At 38.0% G+C, this 21,901-nt stretch overlaps 3 protein-coding genes across 4 annotated transcripts; 1 reads left to right on the top strand and 2 right to left on the bottom strand.

Annotated features, from left to right (window-relative positions):
• The first annotated feature begins 1,679 nt into the window (after window positions 1–1,679).
• On the top strand, window positions 1,680–8,514 carry tcp1 (t-complex 1). Its single transcript, XM_015369822.1, has 12 exons — window positions 1,680–1,827; window positions 2,289–2,374; window positions 2,465–2,593; window positions 4,009–4,106; window positions 4,189–4,299; window positions 4,413–4,594; window positions 4,863–4,989; window positions 5,280–5,455; window positions 5,551–5,674; window positions 5,957–6,149; window positions 6,228–6,391; window positions 8,116–8,514. The coding sequence occupies exons 1-12, from the start codon at window positions 1,755–1,757 to the stop codon at window positions 8,327–8,329; spliced, it is 1,677 nt and encodes a 558-aa protein (XP_015225308.1). The 5' UTR covers window positions 1,680–1,754; the 3' UTR covers window positions 8,330–8,514.
• Window positions 8,515–8,924: 410 nt separating this feature from the next.
• On the bottom strand, window positions 8,925–14,087 carry acat2 (acetyl-CoA acetyltransferase 2). The gene is made up of 9 exons (XM_015369823.1): window positions 13,926–14,087; window positions 12,778–12,912; window positions 12,476–12,657; window positions 11,829–11,946; window positions 11,592–11,735; window positions 11,388–11,510; window positions 11,158–11,312; window positions 10,959–11,069; window positions 8,925–9,140 (listed from the first exon to the last, which is right to left on the bottom strand). The coding sequence occupies exons 1-9, from the start codon at window positions 13,972–13,974 to the stop codon at window positions 8,970–8,972; spliced, it is 1,188 nt and encodes a 395-aa protein (XP_015225309.1). The 5' UTR covers window positions 13,975–14,087; the 3' UTR covers window positions 8,925–8,969.
• A 1,131-nt stretch (window positions 14,088–15,218) lies between these two features.
• Window positions 15,219–21,148, bottom strand: wtap (Wilms tumor 1 associated protein). 2 transcript variants are annotated; one of them, XM_015369810.1, is made up of 8 exons: window positions 20,925–21,148; window positions 20,341–20,376; window positions 20,177–20,232; window positions 20,027–20,085; window positions 19,798–19,925; window positions 18,740–18,918; window positions 16,125–16,279; window positions 15,219–16,044 (listed from the first exon to the last, which is right to left on the bottom strand). In XM_015369810.1, exons 2-8 carry the CDS (start codon window positions 20,368–20,370, stop codon window positions 15,386–15,388), a joined length of 1,266 nt encoding a protein of 421 aa, XP_015225296.1. In that variant the 5' UTR covers window positions 20,371–20,376; window positions 20,925–21,148; the 3' UTR covers window positions 15,219–15,385. The 2 variants fall into 2 exon arrangements, with proteins under 2 accessions (XP_015225296.1, XP_015225297.1); XM_015369811.1 differs by having other exon boundaries at window positions 20,341–20,473; window positions 20,925–21,123.
• Window positions 21,149–21,901: the final 753 nt, after the last annotated feature.

Below are 21,901 nucleotides of genomic sequence, written 5' to 3' on the forward strand. Positions count from 1 at the left end.
GTAAAAATTATTGCTTGCTCAGCTTCTGGCTTGCTCTCCATGAGAATGTTCATAGCAATGTCCTTAAAAATGCTGTAAAACTGTGATTTGCCACCTTTGAGTTCTAGGGACAGAAACCCTGTGTTGCTTCCCATCCTCTGCTTTCTGCCAGAAGAGAACCACCATAATGCAGTTTTATAGAGATTAAGACTTCTCTTCCATTCATTTTTTAGAAACAAATCAGGGAGCTACCTGATCCATTTAATGGTACGCCATGCTGATTGTTTATATAGGATGTTTTCTGTGTCTGCCTTTACATTGTGTCCCATACACCCCAAATCCCTTCTGGAACATGGGAAGAGGAGGGGGCTGGTTAAAAAAAGCTGTAAGTCCAGGAACACATATTGAGATGAAAATCAGTGGCTGAGGCGAGATGTTGAGGTTGACTTCCCTTTTTTATTGTTCTTGCTGTGGGTTAGCCTGACAATCAGCTTCCAACACAGTCTCCTTCATCCCTAAAGGCCAATTTTAAGGCTGCAAATATGACTTTAGTAAAGACTGGGACTGCTCTCCACTGCAGTGAATGACCTAAAACAAAAGAGATAGAACATTCCATCTGAAAAAAGAATTAAGTGTTAAAAGATGAATAAGCCAAACTGAAAAATAATATTTAATTTCACATATTGAGTGATAATGTAAAACAGAACTTTTATCTTATTTTGTGGTATATAAATATCCACCTAATATAAATTAAATATAGTGTAATAAGGTTTAATCTAAGTTTCATCAAAGTAGATCATGTTAATTCAGACATTAAACATACCAAACTTCTGGTTTGGTATGTTACTTATGGCTCAGAAAAAGCTGATCCAAACTGTTGGTAAAAAGAAGGAAATAGTAAAGAAAATCAGTTAGAGAATGTATGCAACTTGGAATCCATGTTTAAGGTTACCAAATGTTACCAAGAGCAGGAAAATTACCCTAAACAAATATTTAGAGTTAGAAAAGTTTTTTTCAGAATCCTGAACTCAATTCAAATCAGTCTGTGGCAATTACTTTAAATGTAGTGATTAAAAAGTATCAGTTTAAAAAAAAAAAGAGTATGGATAATATTTCAATTGGAGATAATAGATAGAGAAGATATTCTCCTAATTGCAAATGTAGAAAAAAATGCAAAAAAATAAATAAATAAATACAATAAAAGTCGAAGCTGTGAAGGGTCATATGCCACCTCAATAGTTTAATATCAAATACAAGCAACACATTTTAGATTATTTCTACAAAAAAAAAAAACATAATAACTTCCTCCTTTTTCATATAATGGTAATGCATGTCTTTGCATTGTTCCTTTAAGATGTTTCTTTGTAAAGTACCTGAAATATAAAAAGGTTCTAATGCTATGAATTGTGATGTTTTGAGGGATTCGTTCCACGATTGCTCCTGAACAATATCAACAGGAGGCGCTAATTTGGGCCTGATAGTAAAAACGACGGCACTGAAATCTCCAAGTAAGCAAGTTGGATTCTGGGAAATGTAGTTAAAAGATGTAATCACGCTATATCGTTCTACTCTCATTACTCAAACCTGCTAAATGAACCCAAATTACATGTAAATAATGACGGGTAGACTACTTTTATTTATTAAAGGCCCTCATATTGTACTATAAGAATGTTTTTTTGACAAATTTTCTTCTCGAACCTTCTGGCCACTAACAGTTTACCCACAAAGCACTGCGGCAGCGCTTCCCTTTCTTCTCGGTGGAGCAGCGGTCCAAAATGTCGATGTTAGATGGTCCGTTAAACGTGCTCGGCCAGAGAACTACTGGCGAGTCTGTTCGCACTCAGAATGGTAGGTTGTGGTGCATATCATTTTTTAGTAAATAAAAAACCGTGTTAATGTATTACAAGGAAGCGGAGTATGAACTCAGCTTCTTTAGACGACACACGTGCGGCGGCTAATGCTAACTAACTTTATAGCTAGTCTCAGTGCTTTGTTCCGTCCTATTTTTCAAAACTGTCGATGTCCTGTATTGTCATTACAGTCTTTTTTATATACATCAGCTTGTGAAAATTTTAGTTTTAACAACAGTTGTGCACCCCCATTTTAGTACCTTCCACTCACTGTTTAATGAATGGAGGGCTATGCTAATGGGGTAGAGAAACACTGTCGTGATCTGAAGGTGTGGCTAGCTGCTTGTGCACCCCACCGAATAAACTGACAGAACAATTACATAATTCGTGGCTCTTTATTAAAGTAGGCATTACGTTCAAGAGGTAGCGGGAATAACTGCTTTTGTTTTTTTTTCATAGTCATGGCTGCTTCATCCATCGCCAACATCGTCAAGAGCTCCCTCGGACCGGTGGGCCTTGACAAGATGTTGGTGGATGACATAGGGGTCTGTGTCATTTTCTTTTCTCCACATTTTAAGAAGGTATTCAAGTAGAAATCAGGATTGGTTTCTTATCAGTATTGGTCATCCTAACAGGACGTAACCATCACCAACGACGGTGCTACCATCCTGAAGCTGCTGGAGGTAGAGCATCCTGCTGCCAAGGTCCTCTGTGAATTGGCTGACCTGCAGGACAAGGAGGTTGGAGATGGAACTACCTCTGTGGTGAGTGTTTTTTCTTTTATCAACCCTAGGCAAACGCATATCTCAACTTATGCAAGTACAGACCAAAAGTTTGGACACACCTTCTAAATCAAAGAGTTTTATTTATTTTCATGGTTGTGAAAATTGTAGATTCACTCTGAAGGCATCAAAACTATGAGTGAACACATGTAATTATATAATTATAGCCTATATTAATTCACAAAAAAGTGTAAAGCAAATGAAAATATTTCTAATACTCTAGGTGCTTCAAAGTAGCCACCTTTTGCTTTGATAACTGCTTTGCACACTCTTGGCATTGTTGCTGCAGCTTTGCTTATAGATGTTAGAGATCTGCCTGTTTTTCCAGTGTAGTCCTGTTTCTCTGACTGTGACTGGCTGGATGTGCTCTCTTCATCCTATGACATTGGAGCTGGCTCAGAGCTCGTCTGCCTGGCTGTGTGTTTCCTGGAAGGGGCCGCCTTTTGCAGCTGCTTTTTGTATCTTTGCTTCTGTCCCCTTGAACCCCAGTCTGCCTCAGCCTTACACTGAGCCTGGTTCTGTTGGAGGTTTCTTCCTGTTAAAAAGGAGTTTTTCCTCATCGCTGTCGCTACAAGCATGCTTAGTGTGAGGAACTGCATTCGAGTCAATGAGTCGATGCAATCAACTGGTTTTCCTTAGTTGGAAAACTTTTAATCAATTTGACTGGATGGTCTGGTGAACTGTATAGTGCTTTGAAATGAAATGTGTTGTGAATTGGCGCTATATATATAAAAAAAAAATTGAATCGAAACTGAATTGCATTGTCTTGATGAGCTTCAAAAGGTAGTCACCTGAAATGGTTTTCACTTCACAGGTGCCCCCTGCTTGCCTTATAAATGGGGTTGGGACCATCAGTTATGTTGTGCAGAAGTCTGGTGGATACACAGCTGATAGTCCTACTGAATAGACTGTTTGAATTTGTATTATCGCACGAAAAAAGCAGCTAAGTAAAGAATAAAAGGGTGGCCATCATTGCTTTTAAAATGAAGGTCAGTCAGTCTGGAATATTGGCAAAATTTTGAAAGTGGCTTAGACAACATCAATAGTAATTTTGTATACATAGTGTGTACAAAATGAAATTTTGTTTTGTACAGCTTGCATGACATTTCCATTCCATAAAATGCAGTAGTGATAAAATGTAAACGGTGTGGGAGGAAAAACATGGTGCAAAAAACACATTGATATGAGAGTTCAGAGCATTAAATATATATGGTGCAAATATGCAGTGTTATGGTTTTGTTGTCAGTGTGATGCAGAGTCTGTGAAATGATTTAGAGTTTTGAGATTTACAACACATTTTCAGCCTTTGTCTGCCATTTATTTTTAAAAAGTAGATGCAGGAGTTAAAATTTGAAATTAAGGTCTAGAAATGTGAACTTTTTTTTTCTTTTGTAAAGGTAATCATTGCTGCTGAGCTGCTCAAAAGTGCGGATGAGCTGGTTAAGCAGAGGATTCACCCAACTTCTGTCATCAGTGGATACCGTTTGGCCTGCAAGTAAGACAAGCAAATCATGATTGAGACTTTCTTGAATGCAAATCAGGATGATCTTTAAAAATGCTTATTTTTGATCTTCCAGAGAGGCGGTGCGTTACATCAATGAAAATTTGACTATTGGGACAGATGATCTGGGAAGAGAGTGCTTAATCAACGCAGCGAAAACCTCCATGTCTTCCAAAATCATTGGAGTGTATCCTGATTATTTTATCGTTATTTTAAAATGTGTTCTGATGATGTTTGACTGTAGTCTGAATGTGGAAACCAATTCAATGTCCTCTATGTTCCTTGACTGGGGGCCCTTAGTGATTCAGAATTCTTCGCTAACATAGTAGTTGATGCTGCAATGGCTGTTAAGTTTGTTGATGGCAAAGGAGTGGCCAAATACCCCATCAACTCTGTCAATGTGTTGAAGGCTCATGGCCGCAGCCAGAAAGAAAGCTTCCTGGTCAATGGATATGCAGTCAACTGCACAGTTGGTTCACAAGGTATGCATCTTACTGACTCATCTGGAATATATGCAGTTTCATTAAACTCCCATTATTTTACTGCTATATCTTTGTTAGTGGTGTATGCAGTGATACGCGTGGGAGAAAGTAAACCGCTTTTAAAATTAAAAAAAGTCACAGTGGGATTGTTTACTGTGATTCTTTTTTAAAACCACACAAAAAAATCTGAAGCTAATCACCAACATACATAAAAATATACTTTTTTTTTTTTTTCCTGCTGTTGAATGTTTATATTTTATTCCAACAGAAATGGTGAAGCGTATCGTAAATGCTAAGATAGCCTGTCTAGACTTCAGCCTACAGAAAACCAAGATGAAGATGGGAGTCCAGGTCATCATCAATGACCCAGAAAAACTCGACCAGATCAGGCAGCGGTAGGTTATGGATCATACGCCTGTGTTTCCTTGCCTTAAAGAATAATCCCATTTTATTTTGCTGTGGTACTATTGCAATAGTTCTTACAGTGATACGCGTGGGAGAAAATATTATCAGCCACAAGTCAAGGCTGCAGCTTCTCTCTAAGCTGCAGGACCACTACTTTGAGCTGGACACAATTTAAGAACCCTAGTTTTCTTGTTTTATATTGTTAAATTCCACCTTCTCTCTGCTCTGGGTTCCTTGTAGGAATATTTGGATGTTAATTTGTGTATTCTGTTTGGTTTAGGGAATCTGACATCACCAAAGAGAGGATTCAGAAAATTTTGGCAGCTGGAGCTAATGTTGTACTGACCACTGGGGGCATTGATGATATGTGTCTGAAGTACTTTGTGGATAGTGGAGCCATGGCAGTGAGGCGGGTTCTCAAGAGGGACCTTAAACGCATCGCAAAAGCAACAGGAGGTAGGAATAGAGTATTTTGTCCTGTTTGTGTTGATGTCCTTAAATGAAGAAGAAACAATAAAATTTGACTTTTTTTTTTTTTGCGTGTATTTTAGCCACCGTCTGCCCCTCCCTCTCCAATCTGGAAGGAGAAGAAACATTTGAAGCCACTATGCTCGGCCAGGCTGAGGAGGTTGTCCAGGAGAGAATTTGCGATGATGAGCTCATCCTGATCAAGAAGTAAGAACTGCTGCAGTCTCACATAGCTCTGGGCTGTGGTTTAAAATGGCACTAATTAGTAAAAAGTTAAACCTTTACATTGATCTGAGGTGTTTTTTGAAAACTTGATAAGTAAATATTTTTATATACATTTAGAGTTGTACTTTTATGATACAAATTATTCCGTACTGATGTTATATTTTGTTAATTTGTTAAAATGATATAAAAATTAGAAGATTCTAATTTTTAGCTGGGAAGGAAAGGATGTCCTTTTTACTATCGATGCTGTTTTCTCTCCATTAGTACAAAAGCACGCACATCAGCCTCCATCATTTTGCGTGGAGCTAACGACTTCATGTGTGACGAAATGGAGCGTTCAGTGCATGATGCTCTCTGCGTGGTCAAGCGGGTCCTTGAGTCTAAGTCTGTTGTACCAGGAGGGGGCGCTGTCGAGGCAGCACTGTCAATTTACCTGGAAAACTATGCTACCAGCATGGTAGGTTTATAAAATCTTCATGTGTAAGGCTTCCTTTAGAGAGAGTAAATCAAAGTTTTAAACATAATTTGTTTTTAGGGTTCCAGAGAGCAGCTGGCCATTGCTGAGTTTGCAAGGTCTCTTCTCATCATACCCAAGACTCTGGCTGTGAATGCAGCCCAGGACTCCACAGACCTGGTGGCCAAGCTGAGGGCTTTCCATAATGAAGCTCAGGTCAACCCTGAGCGCAAGAACCTGAAATGGTGAGTTTAGTATTTGATGAGGTGCAGAACCTAACCGGCTGAATGCAGGGTCCCTACAGTTTGCATAGGTATAAAATGTAAATGCTTTAAAACAAATGGATTTTTTGAGACTTTATTCCCTATTCCATTTTCAAAAGGCTGCATCCGTCATAGCCCTGCCCATTGATCTATGTCCATCCATAGGACACTTATCTACAGTTTCTTCAGAATTGATACTTAAAAAGTGACAGCTGTACAGATATTTTAGTTTTAAAATTAAACTTCAACCAGTGATAAAAGGAACAGACAATTCCGAATAGTTTTGGAAAAGGAGAAGTATGCAGAACATCTCATTTAAAGTACTAATTGACATGGATAATATTTCAGAGCTACCATTACAATATATGAATGGATGGCTCTGATGCAAAATTTTGGATATTATTTCAAATGCAATACTTCGATTCTCCATGCTGCTAATATATTTGCCTGGTTCATTGTGTTTTTATGGTTGAGATGCTTGACTTCACTAAAAAGGTAATTGCGCACTGCTTACGCATTCTCAGTACACAAGAAAATCTATGCAGCGCATAAAATAAAATCCAAAAACTAAATCAATTAGGCCAATAAAGATTTTCTGTATCATTTCGGAATAGTCATTGTCCTTTAAGTTTTAGTAAAGTAAATGACTTCATTCGGCACATCAAAAGCCCCTCTGGGTGCATAAATAAATAATCCAACAGAAAGAGGAGTAGGTGGCGACCCAAATTATTTACCATTCTAGGCTTCCAGACCTATGAAATTCACTAGTTTGTAACAGCTCTGATATCCAACAAGCACACAGTTTAGGACACTGTTCTTTATTTTAGGCTGAATTCAGGCACATGATGAAGCAAAAATGTAAACAAAGGTCAATTAACATTCTCAGATATGGTTTCTGCAGCGCTTATATTTGAGGAACTGGAGCAGATCTCACAGATGGTGGATATTTACACTACATTTAAGCGCCCAGCACTGATTGTGAAAGAGGATTTAATTTAATGAAGCATAAACCTAAGCAGCATCCAGAAAGTTCTTAAAGAGGCATATTTGGACTGTTGGAGAAGCATAGATTTGGAAAAAAGATACATTTAAGTCCGATTTGTTCACATTCTAGTAACATTGTGTTTTTATTTATGGTTTTTAATCATTAAATGCTTTAGCTATTTAATTTATACCCATGCAAAAACCGGTATAGAGTTACAGGGAGAGACAAAGAAGTACAAGGAATTATACTATAAAACAAGCTTCAGCACATATTTCATTGTGCAGAATGTGAATGCCTTGATGTGAACAAAACCGTATGCCCAAAAGGTTTTAAGTCTAATTTCGGCTAGAACAGGACCCTGAATCTGACCAAAGCTTGACTCAGCATGCTACACATCTTATGTACAAAAAGTTGTTTTTGTTTATTTTTCCATTTTAAGTGGCAGAGTTGTTTAACTTAAAAGTAAACTAATGGAAATTGCTGCTGTAATAATATTTTTATAAGCCACGTAACTTGCTATGATATATACATTTTCCCTCAATTTGCACATGTGATGTTGCTCACAGTGGTCCTCATTGTGCTGAGGAGGCTTGTATGTATTTACAAAACCATGAAAAATGAAACATTAGTGTTGACATGTGTAGAATAATGTAGTTTTTATTGAATAGATTTTCTATTGTTGCGGATTTACGTTAAGATAATCTTGTCTATAATTCTGTAGGATCGGCCTGGACTTGGTGAACGGCAAACCAAGGGACAACCGTCAGGCTGGAGTGTATGAACCCACCATGGTCAAGACAAAAAGCCTGAAGTTTGCCACTGAGGCTGCCATCACCATCCTGCGTATCGACGACCTCATCAAACTGTTCCCAGAGCCAAAAGAAGGCGGAAAGTCCTATAGAGATGCTGTAGAATCTGGATCTCTAGAAGGTTGAAATCTTTGCCGGTCACTGTAGGTTTACTGCCTGTATTTATGTTTCTGAGCTCTTCGTGGCTGCTAGCGTAAGCCATGCATTCTGCATTTCTCTCACTCCCATCACTTATAAGGTTCATTATTCCAAAGGAACTGTTAGTGACTGTTTTGTTTCAGACACAAAAATAAAGCTTCAGTGGTTGTAAATGAGTGTTTATTCATTATTAGCTGCAATTACAGTAAAGCTTAAACATTTTCAGGAAAGCACTAGATTAAAGAATGTGGTTAAATATGGCTCTTATGATTTAATTTTCCCTGCAAGATGTTTTCATCACACAAGTACATATTGGAATGTAAACCTTGCTAATAAATGCTTAAAACAAAACTTTTAACATTTTAAACATCAATGCAAGACAGCTTTGTTTTGAAAGCTAAACATAATGTTTTCTGTTGCCTAAAGATAATTTAGTACTTTCTGCCTGCATAATGGATTAATGATGTACTTGCTAGTTAAGACAGAAATTAATATTCACAGTGATGATAGCTTTTAGGGAGGTTACTCTGGCGTTTTTAGATTTTACTTAACAGTGTAAACATTTCATTATCCCTTAATTGTTAGCAAACTTAAATCAAGTGCAATTAAGATTAATTAGGTTGATGTTTCAAACCCTTTCCACACACATGGCAACACCCATCCCTCCTCCAATGCAAAGTGAGGCCACACCCTTCCTGCCTCCAGTCCTGTTTAAAGCATGTAGTAAAGTCACCAGGACTCTGCAGCCAGACATGCCAATAGGATGGCCCAAAGAAATGGCCCCACCGCTCACATTCACCTGTGGAACGGGAAAAACAAAAAAAAAAAAGCCAGAATTTCTTTGAAGGACAAACATTTAAAGATGGTTAGGAAAATATGGATTTGAACATCCTGCTATTTTGCAAGTTCTCCCACTTAGAAATCATGGAGGGGTTTGTAATTGTCTTCGTAGGTGCATGTCCACTGTGACAGACATAATCTTAAAAAAACAAAAAAAACCTGAAATCATTATGATTTTTTAACTGTGTGTGATACAGCTGCAAAAAGTTATTTGAACACCAGTCTATCAGCTAGAATTCTGACCCTCAAAGACCCGTTAGTTGTCCTTCAAAAAGTCCACCTCCACTCCATTTTTTTATCCTTAATTAGATGCACCTGCTTGAAGTTGTTCGCTGCATAGACACTTGTCCACCCCATACAATCGGTAAGAATCCAACTACTAACATGGCCAAGATCAAAGAGCTGCCCAAAGACAAAATTGTTCACCTCCACAAGGCTGGTAATTGTTGGAGCAATCATCGGAAAATGGACGAAGCTACGGTAAACATGACAATCTCCCTCGGACTGGGCTCCATGCAAGATCTCACCTCTTGGGGTCTCTGTGATCCTAAGAAAGGCAAAAAATCAGCCTCAAACTACACGGGAGGAGCTGGTCAATGACCTGAAAAGAGCCTGGACCACTGTTTCCAATATTACTGTTGGTAATTCACTGAGTTTGATATCTGCATGGCATAGTAGATCCCCTGCTTAAACGAGCATATGTCAAGGCCTGCTAATGACCATTTGGATGATCCAGAGTAGTAGAGAGGAATGGGTCAAAATCCCTCCTACAGTGTGTGCAAACATGTTGAAAAACTACAGGCAACATTTGACCTCTGGAATTGCAAACAAAGGCTACTGCACCAAATATTAACATTAATTTTCTCAGGTGTTCAAATACCGGTGTATGATACAGGTGTGAATCTGTATCATACATTGTGATTTGTGGATTTTTTATTTATTTTTTTTACTTTAGATTGTGTCTCTCACAGTGGACATGCAACTTTGATGTCAATTTCAGACCCCTCCTTATTTCTAAGTGTGAGAACTTGCAAAATAGCAGGGTGTTCAAATACTTATTTCACTCACTAAAGACTGCAGGATAAATACGCATTGCAAACCAGGAAGACAAACAATTGGTCTTTAAGGTTTAGAATGATGTGGTTGCATTATATGCATAATGTATTTTATGCTAAAACCAAGAAAATTTCATATAGCCAGTAATGAGAGCAGAGTTGCATATTCCTAGAGTAGACCTACTAGATGCTCTAATGATACTCCAGTCCACAGAAGGATTGTAAAGTACATCAAACATGAAACAGTATTGTCAATCTGTTTGGTACTGTTCAGGGAGGAATGTTCCTTCAAGGACAACACGCAACAGCAGCTAATTTAAAGAGGCCTTCTGTCTATATTTATCTAGTGTATACATAGATTTTAATGCAAAAATTTTTATTATTTATAATTAGACAACAAACTACAAGCTTTTTCTTCATGTTCCATAAATACAGAATATTGCATTTGTCATTTGATAGTGAAGGATATTGTTTTAACGCCACATTGTAAAACCGCAATTTCTTTCTAGACCTTAAATATGTAAAAAAAAAAAACAGGTTAGAAATAGAGCTATAAAAGGTTCATCAATACATATAAACTCATAAATCCTTATTTCCACATGTTGATCCTACACACTATCATATATGTATTCTGAATGCTGAATACCAGGAATCATTTTATAAGAAATCACAAGATGGTTGTAAAAAGCAAACCATTGTGACATAAAACTTTAGCCTGTTACCTTGTCCTCCTTTAAGCCGAGCTCCTTAATCACAGCAAGGGACTGTGCAGCAAAAGCTTCATTGATTTCATATAAATCAACCTGATCCAGCTGCCAGCCTGCTTTCTCCACCTAAAGGGGAGAAAGAGTAACTCAGACTGTAGAAGTTGCATAATGAAAAAAAAAAGACTCAATATGATTTAGCGCTCTGATATCTCACCGCTTTCCTGATAGCTGGTATTGGCCCGGTGCCCATGACAGACGGGTCAAGGCCTACCTGAGCCCACGAGACAATTTTAGCCATGGGTTTTACTCCCCGCCTCGCAGCCTCTGATTGGCTCATCAAAACAGTGGCTGCAGCTCCGTCATTTATTCCTGTGTAAATAGTATTTTTTTAATCCATGTGTGCAAAGGAACCCATCTTGTTGATGGTTCATTAGTGAGTGGAACCTGAAGCGTTTCCAGCTGTGACGGTGCCACTGCTGTCCTTAACGAAGCATGGCCTGAGTTTGGACATGCTGGCAATGTTGCTTCCATGTCGAGGGAACTCGTCCAATTTCACCTCAACGGGACCTGAATGGGAGAGCAGGATTTGACATTTAAAGATAATTAGAGATGCAAATTTGTCACTAAGAGACTGAAGAAGTCCTTTACCCTTTCTGGATGGCACTGTGATGGGGACAATCTCCTGATCAAAATGTCCCGCCTTCTGCGCAGCCTCCGTTTTGTTTTGAGAACTGACAGCAAAAACGTCCTGCTGCTCTCGGCTGATTGCCCACTGCTTTGCAACATTTTCAGCTAAGAAGGAACAATGATCAATGTCAAAATTCATCAGTATAACAAAGAAAAAAACCAAAAAAACAGAGGTTTAACTACTGCAGAGAATAATACCTGTGATTCCCATGTGGTAGCTGTGGAAGGCATCCGTCAAGCCATCGGCAACCATAGAGTCCTGCAGTGAAACGTCGCCCATCTTCACTCCTGCTCTCATTTGCAGAGTGTGAGGAGCCTGAGTATAGACAAAGGAGGCCATTGGTTTTATCCTCACACAAAGATTCAAACCCCCTTAAAGTTTTTCACATTTCTTCATGTTAGTCACAATTAAAAATGTACTGTATTTTGTTGTAGTTTATGTGAAAAACAGAGGAGTGTATCAAGGTAAAAAAAAGATGAAACAGTCTGTGTTTGTAAAATGTCTTTAAAATTCACCAAGAAAAGCAAATCTTTATTATAATACCACTAAATAAAATCAAGTGACACAGTTTCTCCACAGAGGTAGTTTATAAAGCAGTAGCCCGAGTTCTGGACATCTCAGAGTTTAGTTCAAATTCTCAAAAATGGAAAACTAAATCAGATCTAGCTCCGTATTGAATGGATGCTCTAAAAGATATTTTTTTCTCCAAATGTGCATGACTTTATGATGTCTATTCTAAGTGTAATGATGCTAATATGAGAAACCTTTAGAAGTGTAAGGGGTAAAAACGATTTAAAGGGTCTGTACATTTATTTTTCTCCACAATTTTTTTCGTGTTACCAACCCTGCTCATGCTCTCCATACCCCCTGCCACTACCACAGAGGACTCTCCAGCCTGGATGGACTGAGCTCCCAGACACACAGCTTTGAGCCCAGAACCACACACCATCTGACAGCTCCAGGCAGGGACAGAGTACGGGATACCAGCTGCAACACTGGCCTGACGGGCTGGGTTCTGCCCTTGACCTAAAAGAGAAGGTTTATATTAATGTGGGAAACAATACAGCAAGATAAGTAGAGAAAAAAAAAAAAGAGTATAACCTGTTACACAATAACCTTTAAAAATATAAATGGATTAACATTTACCTGCTGTGAGGACATGTCCAATGATAACCTCAGAGACCTCATTTGGTTTCACCTCAGCCCGCTTTAGAACATCTTTTATCACTGGCGAGCACAGGTCACTCAGAGTCAGCGTGGACAGAGCGCCACTCAGGCAGCCTGTATGAGACAATTTGTTACAATGTTTTCTATTTTAGATCTATTTTCAGTTTAATACAAAAAAAAAATCTTTTGACACAGACATGTTTTGTATCAGTCTTAGAGACAAAATGTTCCCTGTGTTGCCGTTTCTGATAATGGGCTCATGCTGTGTCTGTGTTCCCTCACTTTTGGAACTGTTATATTAGGGAATTACATTTTATCTATCTTTACACTCTGACATATTGGTGTTACATTGCTTCCTAATTGTTGATGTATCAGTAAGAGTACTAAAATTAAAAAACATAAAGGGGGTTTAAACAATATATTTTTGAACAACCTTACTGTTTTTCTTTCTGTTTGGATTTTTTTAAATACAGATTTCATCTGCTTGGTTTAGTCTCTAAAACCAATTAATCATGATTAAAGATCCAGGTATATATATATATATATATATATATATATATATATATATATATATATATATATGCCAGTTTCCACTCAGGAAAGCTATGCTTATAACCTATAACAGAAATCCAATTTTAAAAAAATACAGTCGCTAATTGATTTTAATTCCATAAACCACTTGTATCTAACAGTATGCAGTTACAAATAATTGAATGAACAAATCTGGAAAAAACGCCAAACTGGATGTCGCCTCACGTCATTTATTCAGTAGCCAATAGGAGTAGGCTCGTGTTGAATCGCACTACGGCTATCAGCCAATGAAATGTCTACGATTACTTGAAGATCAAAAGCCAACCAATCAAAATTCACCAGGAACCCTGCGCGTTTATGTGGAGGACAAAACCAGTTGTTTAATTAATACACGTCAAAGGAATAACTTTATCCATACAGCATTCAGTATAAAAATGTACATATTATATAACCCGAAATCTTAATAAATAGTTAAAATATTTGTACAGCTTGTTAAGCAGCAGCATGATGTTAAAATGTAACAAATGAATAGTTACAATGTATGAAAGTCCTGCTTTACTACATGATTCTGGCACTTAAAGGTGTTCGGGATTTACCTATTGGAGTCCGAGCGGCAGAAACGATAACAACAGGTTCGGTGTTCATCCTGAAAGACGCCGGTCTGAAGCTGAAGTCCTTGCTTCTTTCTATTCCTGTCCACTAACACACAGCTCTGTTGACACTGCATGGACGTTTAAATAGGGGGTGTACAGATGGAACCCAAGGAAATAATAGCGCCCCCTTCTGTTTAGGAGGACGACAAGCACTCAAAGGTTTGCAAAACGAGAAATGCAATAAAGAGGTCAACATTTTCCCTTTTTTTTTTTTATAATCTCAATTCGTTGATTAGCATGCAAAAAACAATTTAATACAAAAGAAATGTTTTTAAAATTAAAAAATCTAATATGCCACAATAGAAATATTTCTATAGAATAGATTTAGATTTTGCTGCTTGAGAAACAAATTTTTTAGGTCTTCAAGCTACTGTATTTATGTATTCAAAGGGCAGGGGAAACACAAATCATTAATTGGTCTGTAGGTTACCAAGGTAACCCAAGTAAGGGTTTAATTATTTCATAGTACAAGAAATCAAATACAAAAAAAATTATCTCCCCCAAAATAGAGTTTGAAAAATATTTATCAATACATTTAATATGTAAACTAAAGGGGATATCAAACATCCATTGATTTATCATTTGCATCCTTATTGACAATCATTTGTGGCAATAAAATTAAACTCACAGTCTGTCATATATTAAAAAAAAATAAGTATTATTTATTTCCAACTACACAAAAATCTGAGCTCTAAATATCTAATGTAATTCTTTTAAAAAGGAACATAAAAAAAATAAAAATTTACTTCTCTACTTCTTTCATATCAGTTCATTATTCTTATTTCCATTTCCTATCATTAATTTATACTTTGAAAACTTTGATTCTAGTTTACTGGTTGTTAATAATTGGTTTCACTCTATAGTATTAAAAATCTTTATTTTGAATTTGGTCAGTACATGAAAAGGGCTGAAGAATAATATGGACATCGCATATAAACTACTTACATTTTAACAGAACTCTCAAAACAGATTTTTTTTTTGCCAATGAAAATAAAAACTGTTCTAAAAAAACAAAAGAAAAAAAAAACCACAGGCCAACATCTTAAAATGCACTCCTTGAGTATTGAGAACCTAGTGGAATTTAGTGATTTTTACTGACTTGACGCGTTACAACACCAGACGGCCTGATTTCAGTGTTAACAGCTTAACAGTATAGCTGTGCTCAAATAAACAGTGAAATGTAATAGTCTGAAATCATACACCCACGCAATTTAAATCTAACATCAATCCTGTTTACATCCCCATTAAGCAACACAAATGTGACAAAGGCATCACAACAGGCAAAGGGACAACGGTGGAAAACTTTCTTGGACAACGGAGCTGCGTTACAGACTATGAATTTGCTGCCTTGTTTTATACTGTATAAAAAAAAAAAAAAAAAATATAGAACACATTAAAGTACATTACAAAACTGCACCATCACTTGTGTTGGAGTCCAGGCCGTTCTGGGCATGACGTGACCCTGCAGTCCTGGTGCCCTTGGTCACCAGGGCAGCCTTGTCCTCGTTGGGATCGGTGGTGGAGTCTGTGTCATTCGAGTGTTGAGTGAATGATGTCTCGCTGCCAGTTGGAGAGTCCACGCTCTCATACCCCGCGCTTAGCTGACTCCTGAATCCGGCAGGTCCTCCAGCTCTACCGGAGACAGTTTGACTTCCTGGCGCCTCCTCTGAGTGGTTGGGACGTTTGGTCTCTGTGTCACCGGGGCTGGAGGCCACAGGGGACATTGGAAAGTCTTCTTCGGCACTGCTGACCTCTCTGTACAGGCTAGGTGTAGTGGTCTCACTCCTTTGGGACGAGCTACTGTTTCTTGGACCATTGGAGACCCTCCCGTAGTCTTTGCCTCCTTGTTCAGATGAAGCGCCGGCCTGTTCTGGCTGAGTAGAGGGTTCTGCAGATGAGCTGGAAGCAGTGGGTGAAGTCCTACTGGGGCCTGCTCCAGCTGATGTGCCCTGAGATTGAGCGAGCAACTGGCGGGATTCTTTCAACTGTTGCTGCAGGACAAGGATGGTGCTCTGCATCCCTTCTACCTCCTCATCAAGCTGGATGATGAAGTCATTTAGCTCTGGAAGTGACAATACAGAAACTTAATTCATTTCAACACAAAATAGACCAAAAAGATAGAGAGATGTTACTTTCTCTTACCGTCTTGACTGCTCTTGAGTTCTTCGCTGTACTTCTTCTGCAAGGCCAGCTCAGCCTCCAGCTGGGCGATTCGTCCCTGGGATAGCTGCCGGCCCAACTCCTGGTTTTCCTGAATCAGCATCCGACATTTGGCCATCAGTTTCTTCCCTGTCTGGCTGCAAGGGAAACAAGTCTCACATCACACAGTGAACAAGGAGACAAAGGTAAAAGGCAGGCAGACACTGATGACTTGTTCCCTCTGCCTGGAATTAAACAGAAACTCCTCAGTCTCTCAAAAACCACATCACTAATCAACCCTAGTATTTCAAATCTGCCGCCTTTGAAATAGTAAACATGAATGGAAAATTTGATTTGGAATACATATCCATGAGAACCATTTTGGTAAAATGGTCTGAACTTAAATAAAATCAGTAGAAAAAAAGAAAAAAAAAGACTCCCTGATCTAAATACTTAAAAAAAAAAAACATTTAAAAAAGAACAAAGAAAGAATAATAAAGAACTATTTCAGTGACCTGTTAGAGTCTACCTGAACTTACCATGATACACATGGATCAAAGATCAACATTTTACAAGGCAAGTAAGAGAACAGTGGCTTTTAAATATTATACCCTTCCAACATAACTGGAACTGCTTTAGCAGTCATTAGAGCAATGTCACGGGGCATTATATCCACACAAAACACTAAACCTTTAAATAAATCGATACTAGACAGAAAATGTGCACAGAAAAGTGTTGCACAGATTCTGTGGAGAATTTACTTTGAGGCAAAACAATGAAAATGTTAACATCACAATCAACCAGCCAGACGTCGGTCCAACAACAGATCAATGAGAAGTAGAATGTTAATAGATTCAGTTGTGACCTTTTGTTAAAAAACACCTTAATGATAACTGCACCAGTTATCTAAAGTCATATTACTGCATAAGCTTTAACACTTATATGCCTTTTGTATTGTAAACAGGAATGAGAAATAGCGTAACAACTTTATCCAATGATAAACATTTAGATAAAACACCAGACTTATTCCTAATGAATAATAAATCTAGAATTATATATTTTACATCAAAACCTAAGTGCATTAACTGAAATGTTCTTGTTTTTCTTCATATTATTAAAAATACACTGCCAACTTTAACCAAGAGCTGCATTAAAATTAGAAAATCAAGAACATGCAATACAACTGATGAATATTACCAAACTGATCCTAACTGCTAATTACCAGCATTTTTCCCCCCATCACAATAATCAACAAACCACTATCCCTGAGTTGTGACATCTAGGCTAATTAAATCTATATTAAGTGTTAATCCAACTGGTTAGAATAAATATAAATCTCCCTATCAAATGCAGCATTGAAGCAGTTCTCAGTAACTATTGCACACCTTAAAAATGCAAAGTTGGTTGTGACTGAAAACCAGTTGAGAGCTCTAATTCAAGTCCTGCTTTTAGTAAAGTCCTTTTTTTTAAGTCTAAAAAGCAAATGGTATGATAGCTTCACTCCGTAAACACAAGTTAAAATACCTGAGCCACATGTTGAAGACAGTTATTTTCTAAGCTGTGGAGGAAAATATTTTGTTAAGCACAAGAGTACACAATACAAAACAATACACCCGCTTTAACTGAGAACATGCATCCTGCAGGACATTTGCACTGACAGTTTGACAACAGGACTTAGAACACCTACAGCAGCGTGTTTCTGAACACCTGATCTGAAAATTTACACAAGAGTAAATGATGAAGACCAATCGCGCCTCTTGGTTTCAACACACACTGCTGTGTTTGCTATAAAGAAATGAGAGATCAAATTAAATAGCAAGGAAAATAAACAATTCACAAAATAAAACATTTAAATAAACTCTACCGTGTAGCGGCCCGTGTGGGCGAATGGACCTTCATGCCTTAACCATAGTCCCTTTGTGGACCGAGGATCTGGCTCCGCTCAGTCTTATATCAGTTCTAGTGTCTCTTCCCCAGAAGTCTTACTTTTAATCCTAGTGACTTTCCTCATATGAATGGAATGTATCTAGACTGTCCAAAAGTCTTTACATTTCACAGAAAGGCTAGCAGGTATTTGTGTGATGTGGTCCACTGTTAAATGTCTTTACAAAACCAAGTATGGAAGTTTTCTTTAAAATGTTCAATTCATGTTTTAGGCTAGGGATGCTCCCCGCCTGACATGACCTCCCCCATATGCCCCTTATTTTAAATGTGAACTGTCTGGTTTTGAGCTGAGGGGTTGGGAAGGGATCATCCTGTGCGGGCAGTGAGCGACCACCTCTTCGGAACAGTCCGGACTCCTTCAGGCCCTCGGACGGTGAGGGAAGAGAGCTGAAACACAAGTGTCACCTGACCATACTGTCTTTCCTCTTTAGCTTATGTGAAATGTAGCTGGCACAGTACAAGAGAACAAAAGCAGTTTTTTTTTTTGTTGTTTTTTTTTTTTTTTTTGCAGTGACTGGCTTTCTGTAAAGTCTGAGTCTTGTGACGAGTACAGCATTTTGTCAGCCTTCCGCCCCACCATTGTTCCTGCATGCCTGCAGTGAGAGTGAGGGTGGGGGGCGTGAGGAAGTCTTGACTTTTTGTTTGAAGGGGGGAGTTATTTTGATTGTCTTTACCTATCAGGTGTAAATTTCCAGGCACTCAGTTCATTTTGGGCCTGCTCCAGTTTGTCTTTAGTCTGTTCCAGTTCAGCCTTCATTTTGAGGAAAAACAAGTTGATGGCTGGATCCACCATGGACGACCGCAGCTGGGCCACACTCGGCTGCTGGACTTGCTTGAGGTACTGAATCTGGGTCTGCAGAGGGTGATAAATACATTTTAGTCACAGATAAATGAATATGCATTTTCTCTCATTTAATTCAGCAGTCACTCAAAACATAAAACTGAAGACGATGATGGTGTTTGCAAAGAAATTACTATTTTTCTCACTCTTGTTTTGTTAAAGTATTCCAACGCTTCTACGGCACATTATGATCTAAAGGTGTCAGCATCAGGGCTAATGACATTGCAGCCAAATGAATTTTTCTTTCCTAAATATGTCATTGCAAATAATATTGCACCCAAGCTGTTCTTTGTGAGTTAAATTATGCAAAGGCTGATGTTCCAGTTCTAACAGAAAGATCATTTTCAACACAGCCAAGTTTTTTTTTCTCTCTCTCCGATTTGAAAATTCGGATCATCTTTACGATAAATTGAAACGGCATCCTAAATCTAAAAAAAATAAATAAATAGATCTCTAAACAGTAATAAACTCTGACCTGGCAAACGGAAAAGCTGCCTTCACATTAATTAGCTGGTGGCCCATTTTTGATAAACCTGAATAAATATAGCATGACATTTGTCCAGAGTGAAAAAAACAAACAAACAAACAAAACAAAAACAAGGCAGCCTGCACAGCATATGTTTGCACCTATATTGTTGAGAATCAAGTTGATCAATATTTTAAATCGCCATTTACTACAGAAATATCCAGTGCCTTTCTCAGCAAGCAGTCCTTGCATTCAAAAAGTAAAATGACTTTGATATTTCTTTAATCAGTCTTCTGTGAAGAGTTAATATTTTTAGTGACTCGATGCATCACAAATGAAATTATCAGCATCGATTCTTTGAAAAACACGATCAGCCATTGACCAAAGTCTAATCAAATTGAAATGAATTTCAAACTGATACTTACTGTGCACTCTTGCATTTCCTGCTCCTTGGTGGCAAGTCGCATCACTAAGATGTTCTCCCTGCGTGCAGATTCCTGCTGCTGCTGCTTGAGCTTTTCCTCAGACTCTTTCAGTCCTGGCACATCATTGGCTACAAGAGGGGGGGGGGAAAATACATCATTAGGTTTTTTTTTCTTCCACTCATCAAAAATAATGATATAATGCGTAAAAAAACAAAACAAATGCACGTACAACAGAGCTCTGCATATTTTGCCTCCAAGACCTGGACATATGCATCGTGTTGCTTCCACCTGTACAAAAACAAAGCATTTTTAATCATTAGTGAGAGGCTTTAAGAAAAGAAAAAATAAACAAATCACCAGGTTGCAATGACAGTGATACCTTGCACAAAGCTCTTCTCTGGTCAAGGTCTTCATGTCAGATTCACTCAGGCGAACCTGTGAGGAATAAAAAAAACAGACAGGTCAAATTATTTTGTACACATTTAAGAAACAATGGGATTCACAATGCATTTTATCTTTATAACACAACGAACAGAAATTAACCTTTTTGGGAAGAGGCTCCTCGTTGGTCATTGTGAGCTAGAGGTAAAGAAATGAGAGAAAACCGATCAGCAACCGCAGCTTCAAGTCACTGCATCATCTTCTCCGTTGCCAAGGGCCGGTTGCTGGCAACCCGCTACAATGTGACATGTTTGACAGACATGGCACTGTTTTAGCACACTCGGAGATACGTAATCGATATATGATGGTGCATCACTGTTCAATATTTCGATCATCTAAAAGTTAACATAGCCAGTTCCTAAACGCTGTTCGGCCAACTGTTCAATAGCGGCAGTTGTTAACAGCGACACACGGGGAATACGCTAACCAAGGTTAACTGCTGACTATAAGTCACATGTATCAACCCGTTGAACCTTAAACGCTTTCAAGAACAACAGCAGTTTAACAATTAGGTCTACTTTAAAGGCGTTATGGGTTATGTTTAATTATTGGATCCAGTTCGACTCCTTGTTATCACAAAATGGCGCTGAAGGAAATGACTCCCTCCCTTACGCTTCTTTTCCTGAAACTAGCGGGCTCTTGGCTGCGGCTGCCAGGCCTAACGCCATCAAAAAAAAAACACTCACCAGGCCCGTTCCTTTCGATGTTTCCGGGAAACGCTCTGCTTTACTAGTTCTCCGTGGTCCAAGTATTAGAGATGCGTTAAGTTTCGCAAAAGAAATTTACAAGTTTCAGTCACGCTTCGGTGTCTGTACTTTCATCCTCAACGAGAGCTGAACAGAACAGAATGGCTCTCACGAGCTGCTGCTGGGTTGCACTCCGGCCGCTGCGGAGCAATACCAAAGAGGGACTCCAAAGAGGATGTCTCACTCCTCTCTAAAATGAATATCCTCTATTTCAGAGAGTTAAACTCCTACCTTGTAAAGATTTATTACACAGATGAAAATAACAACAACGTTTGGTTTCTGATATTAAGATGTATCTGTATACATATTCTTTACAAACTGGGTTGTACATTATATTTGTTAAAGCTTCTTCAGATTTAACTTTTTTTTCTGGGTTATTAAGCATTCTAACTTTGAAAAACGCGTTTGCTTAAACTGAACACTATAACATAGAAATCCCACAGATAAAAAAAAATCACAATCCTTTACGTTTTCAGCAGCGTTCCCTGAGGACTTAACAATGTTACGTTTATTTTAGACTTCTTTCTTTCTAAATGCACATGTATTGCTTATAAATTAAATATCAGTCTTCCAAATTATTTTTTTAAAGAAGCTTTAATAATTTATTTATTTATAAGTGATTCATCATACTTGTTATATACAATCTCTGATATAACTTGTGACGTAGAGAAGGAACTGTTCCATTTCACTTCTGCGTATTTCATTTTTCTTTTATATGATTCTTGTTTGTTTACTGTAGCTCATAAATCCTTTCAAAATGTAAATACATTTAAAATTTCGACCTCTGCTCAGGTTTAGAACAACCAATAACACCTATAACACTTCCATGATACAACCCATTCAATCAAGGCTATAGAAAAACGACTCGATATTTATTTCAAAACGGTTGCAAATTTAAAATTGATTGGATGTAATAA

This window comes from Cyprinodon variegatus, unplaced genomic scaffold (assembly GCF_000732505.1).
Source record: "Cyprinodon variegatus isolate N-32 unplaced genomic scaffold, C_variegatus-1.0 Scaffold38, whole genome shotgun sequence".
Taxonomy (NCBI): domain Eukaryota; kingdom Metazoa; phylum Chordata; class Actinopteri; order Cyprinodontiformes; family Cyprinodontidae; genus Cyprinodon; species Cyprinodon variegatus.

Bases quoted from the DNA above. Each gene is read 5' to 3' on its own strand.
- tcp1 (XM_015369822.1), top strand. From the start codon at position 1,755: ATGTCGATGTTAGATGGTCCGTTAAACGTGCTCGGCCAGAGAACTACT. The intron at 4,990-5,279 runs GTAGGTTATGGA...TGTTTGGTTTAG, and splicing joins CTCGACCAGATCAGGCAGCG to GGAATCTGACATCACCAAAG. The intron at 6,392-8,115 runs GTGAGTTTAGTA...ATAATTCTGTAG, and splicing joins GAGCGCAAGAACCTGAAATG to GATCGGCCTGGACTTGGTGA.
- acat2 (XM_015369823.1), bottom strand. From the start codon at position 13,974: ATGAACACCGAACCTGTTGTTATCGTTTCTGCCGCTCGGACTCCAATA. The intron at 11,947-12,475 runs GTTGGTAACACG...GTCTATACTCAG, and splicing joins GTATGGAGAGCATGAGCAGG to GCTCCTCACACTCTGCAAAT. The intron at 9,141-10,958 runs GTAACAGGCTAA...CCCGTTCCACAG, and splicing joins TCGGCTTAAAGGAGGACAAG to GTGAATGTGAGCGGTGGGGC.
- wtap (XM_015369810.1), bottom strand. From the start codon at position 20,370: ATGACCAACGAGGAGCCTCTTCCCAAAAAG. The intron at 20,086-20,176 runs GTATCACTGTCA...GTTTTTGTACAG, and splicing joins AGAGAAGAGCTTTGTGCAAG to GTGGAAGCAACACGATGCAT. The intron at 18,919-19,797 runs GTAAGTATCAGT...CACCCTCTGCAG, and splicing joins AGGAAATGCAAGAGTGCACA to ACCCAGATTCAGTACCTCAA.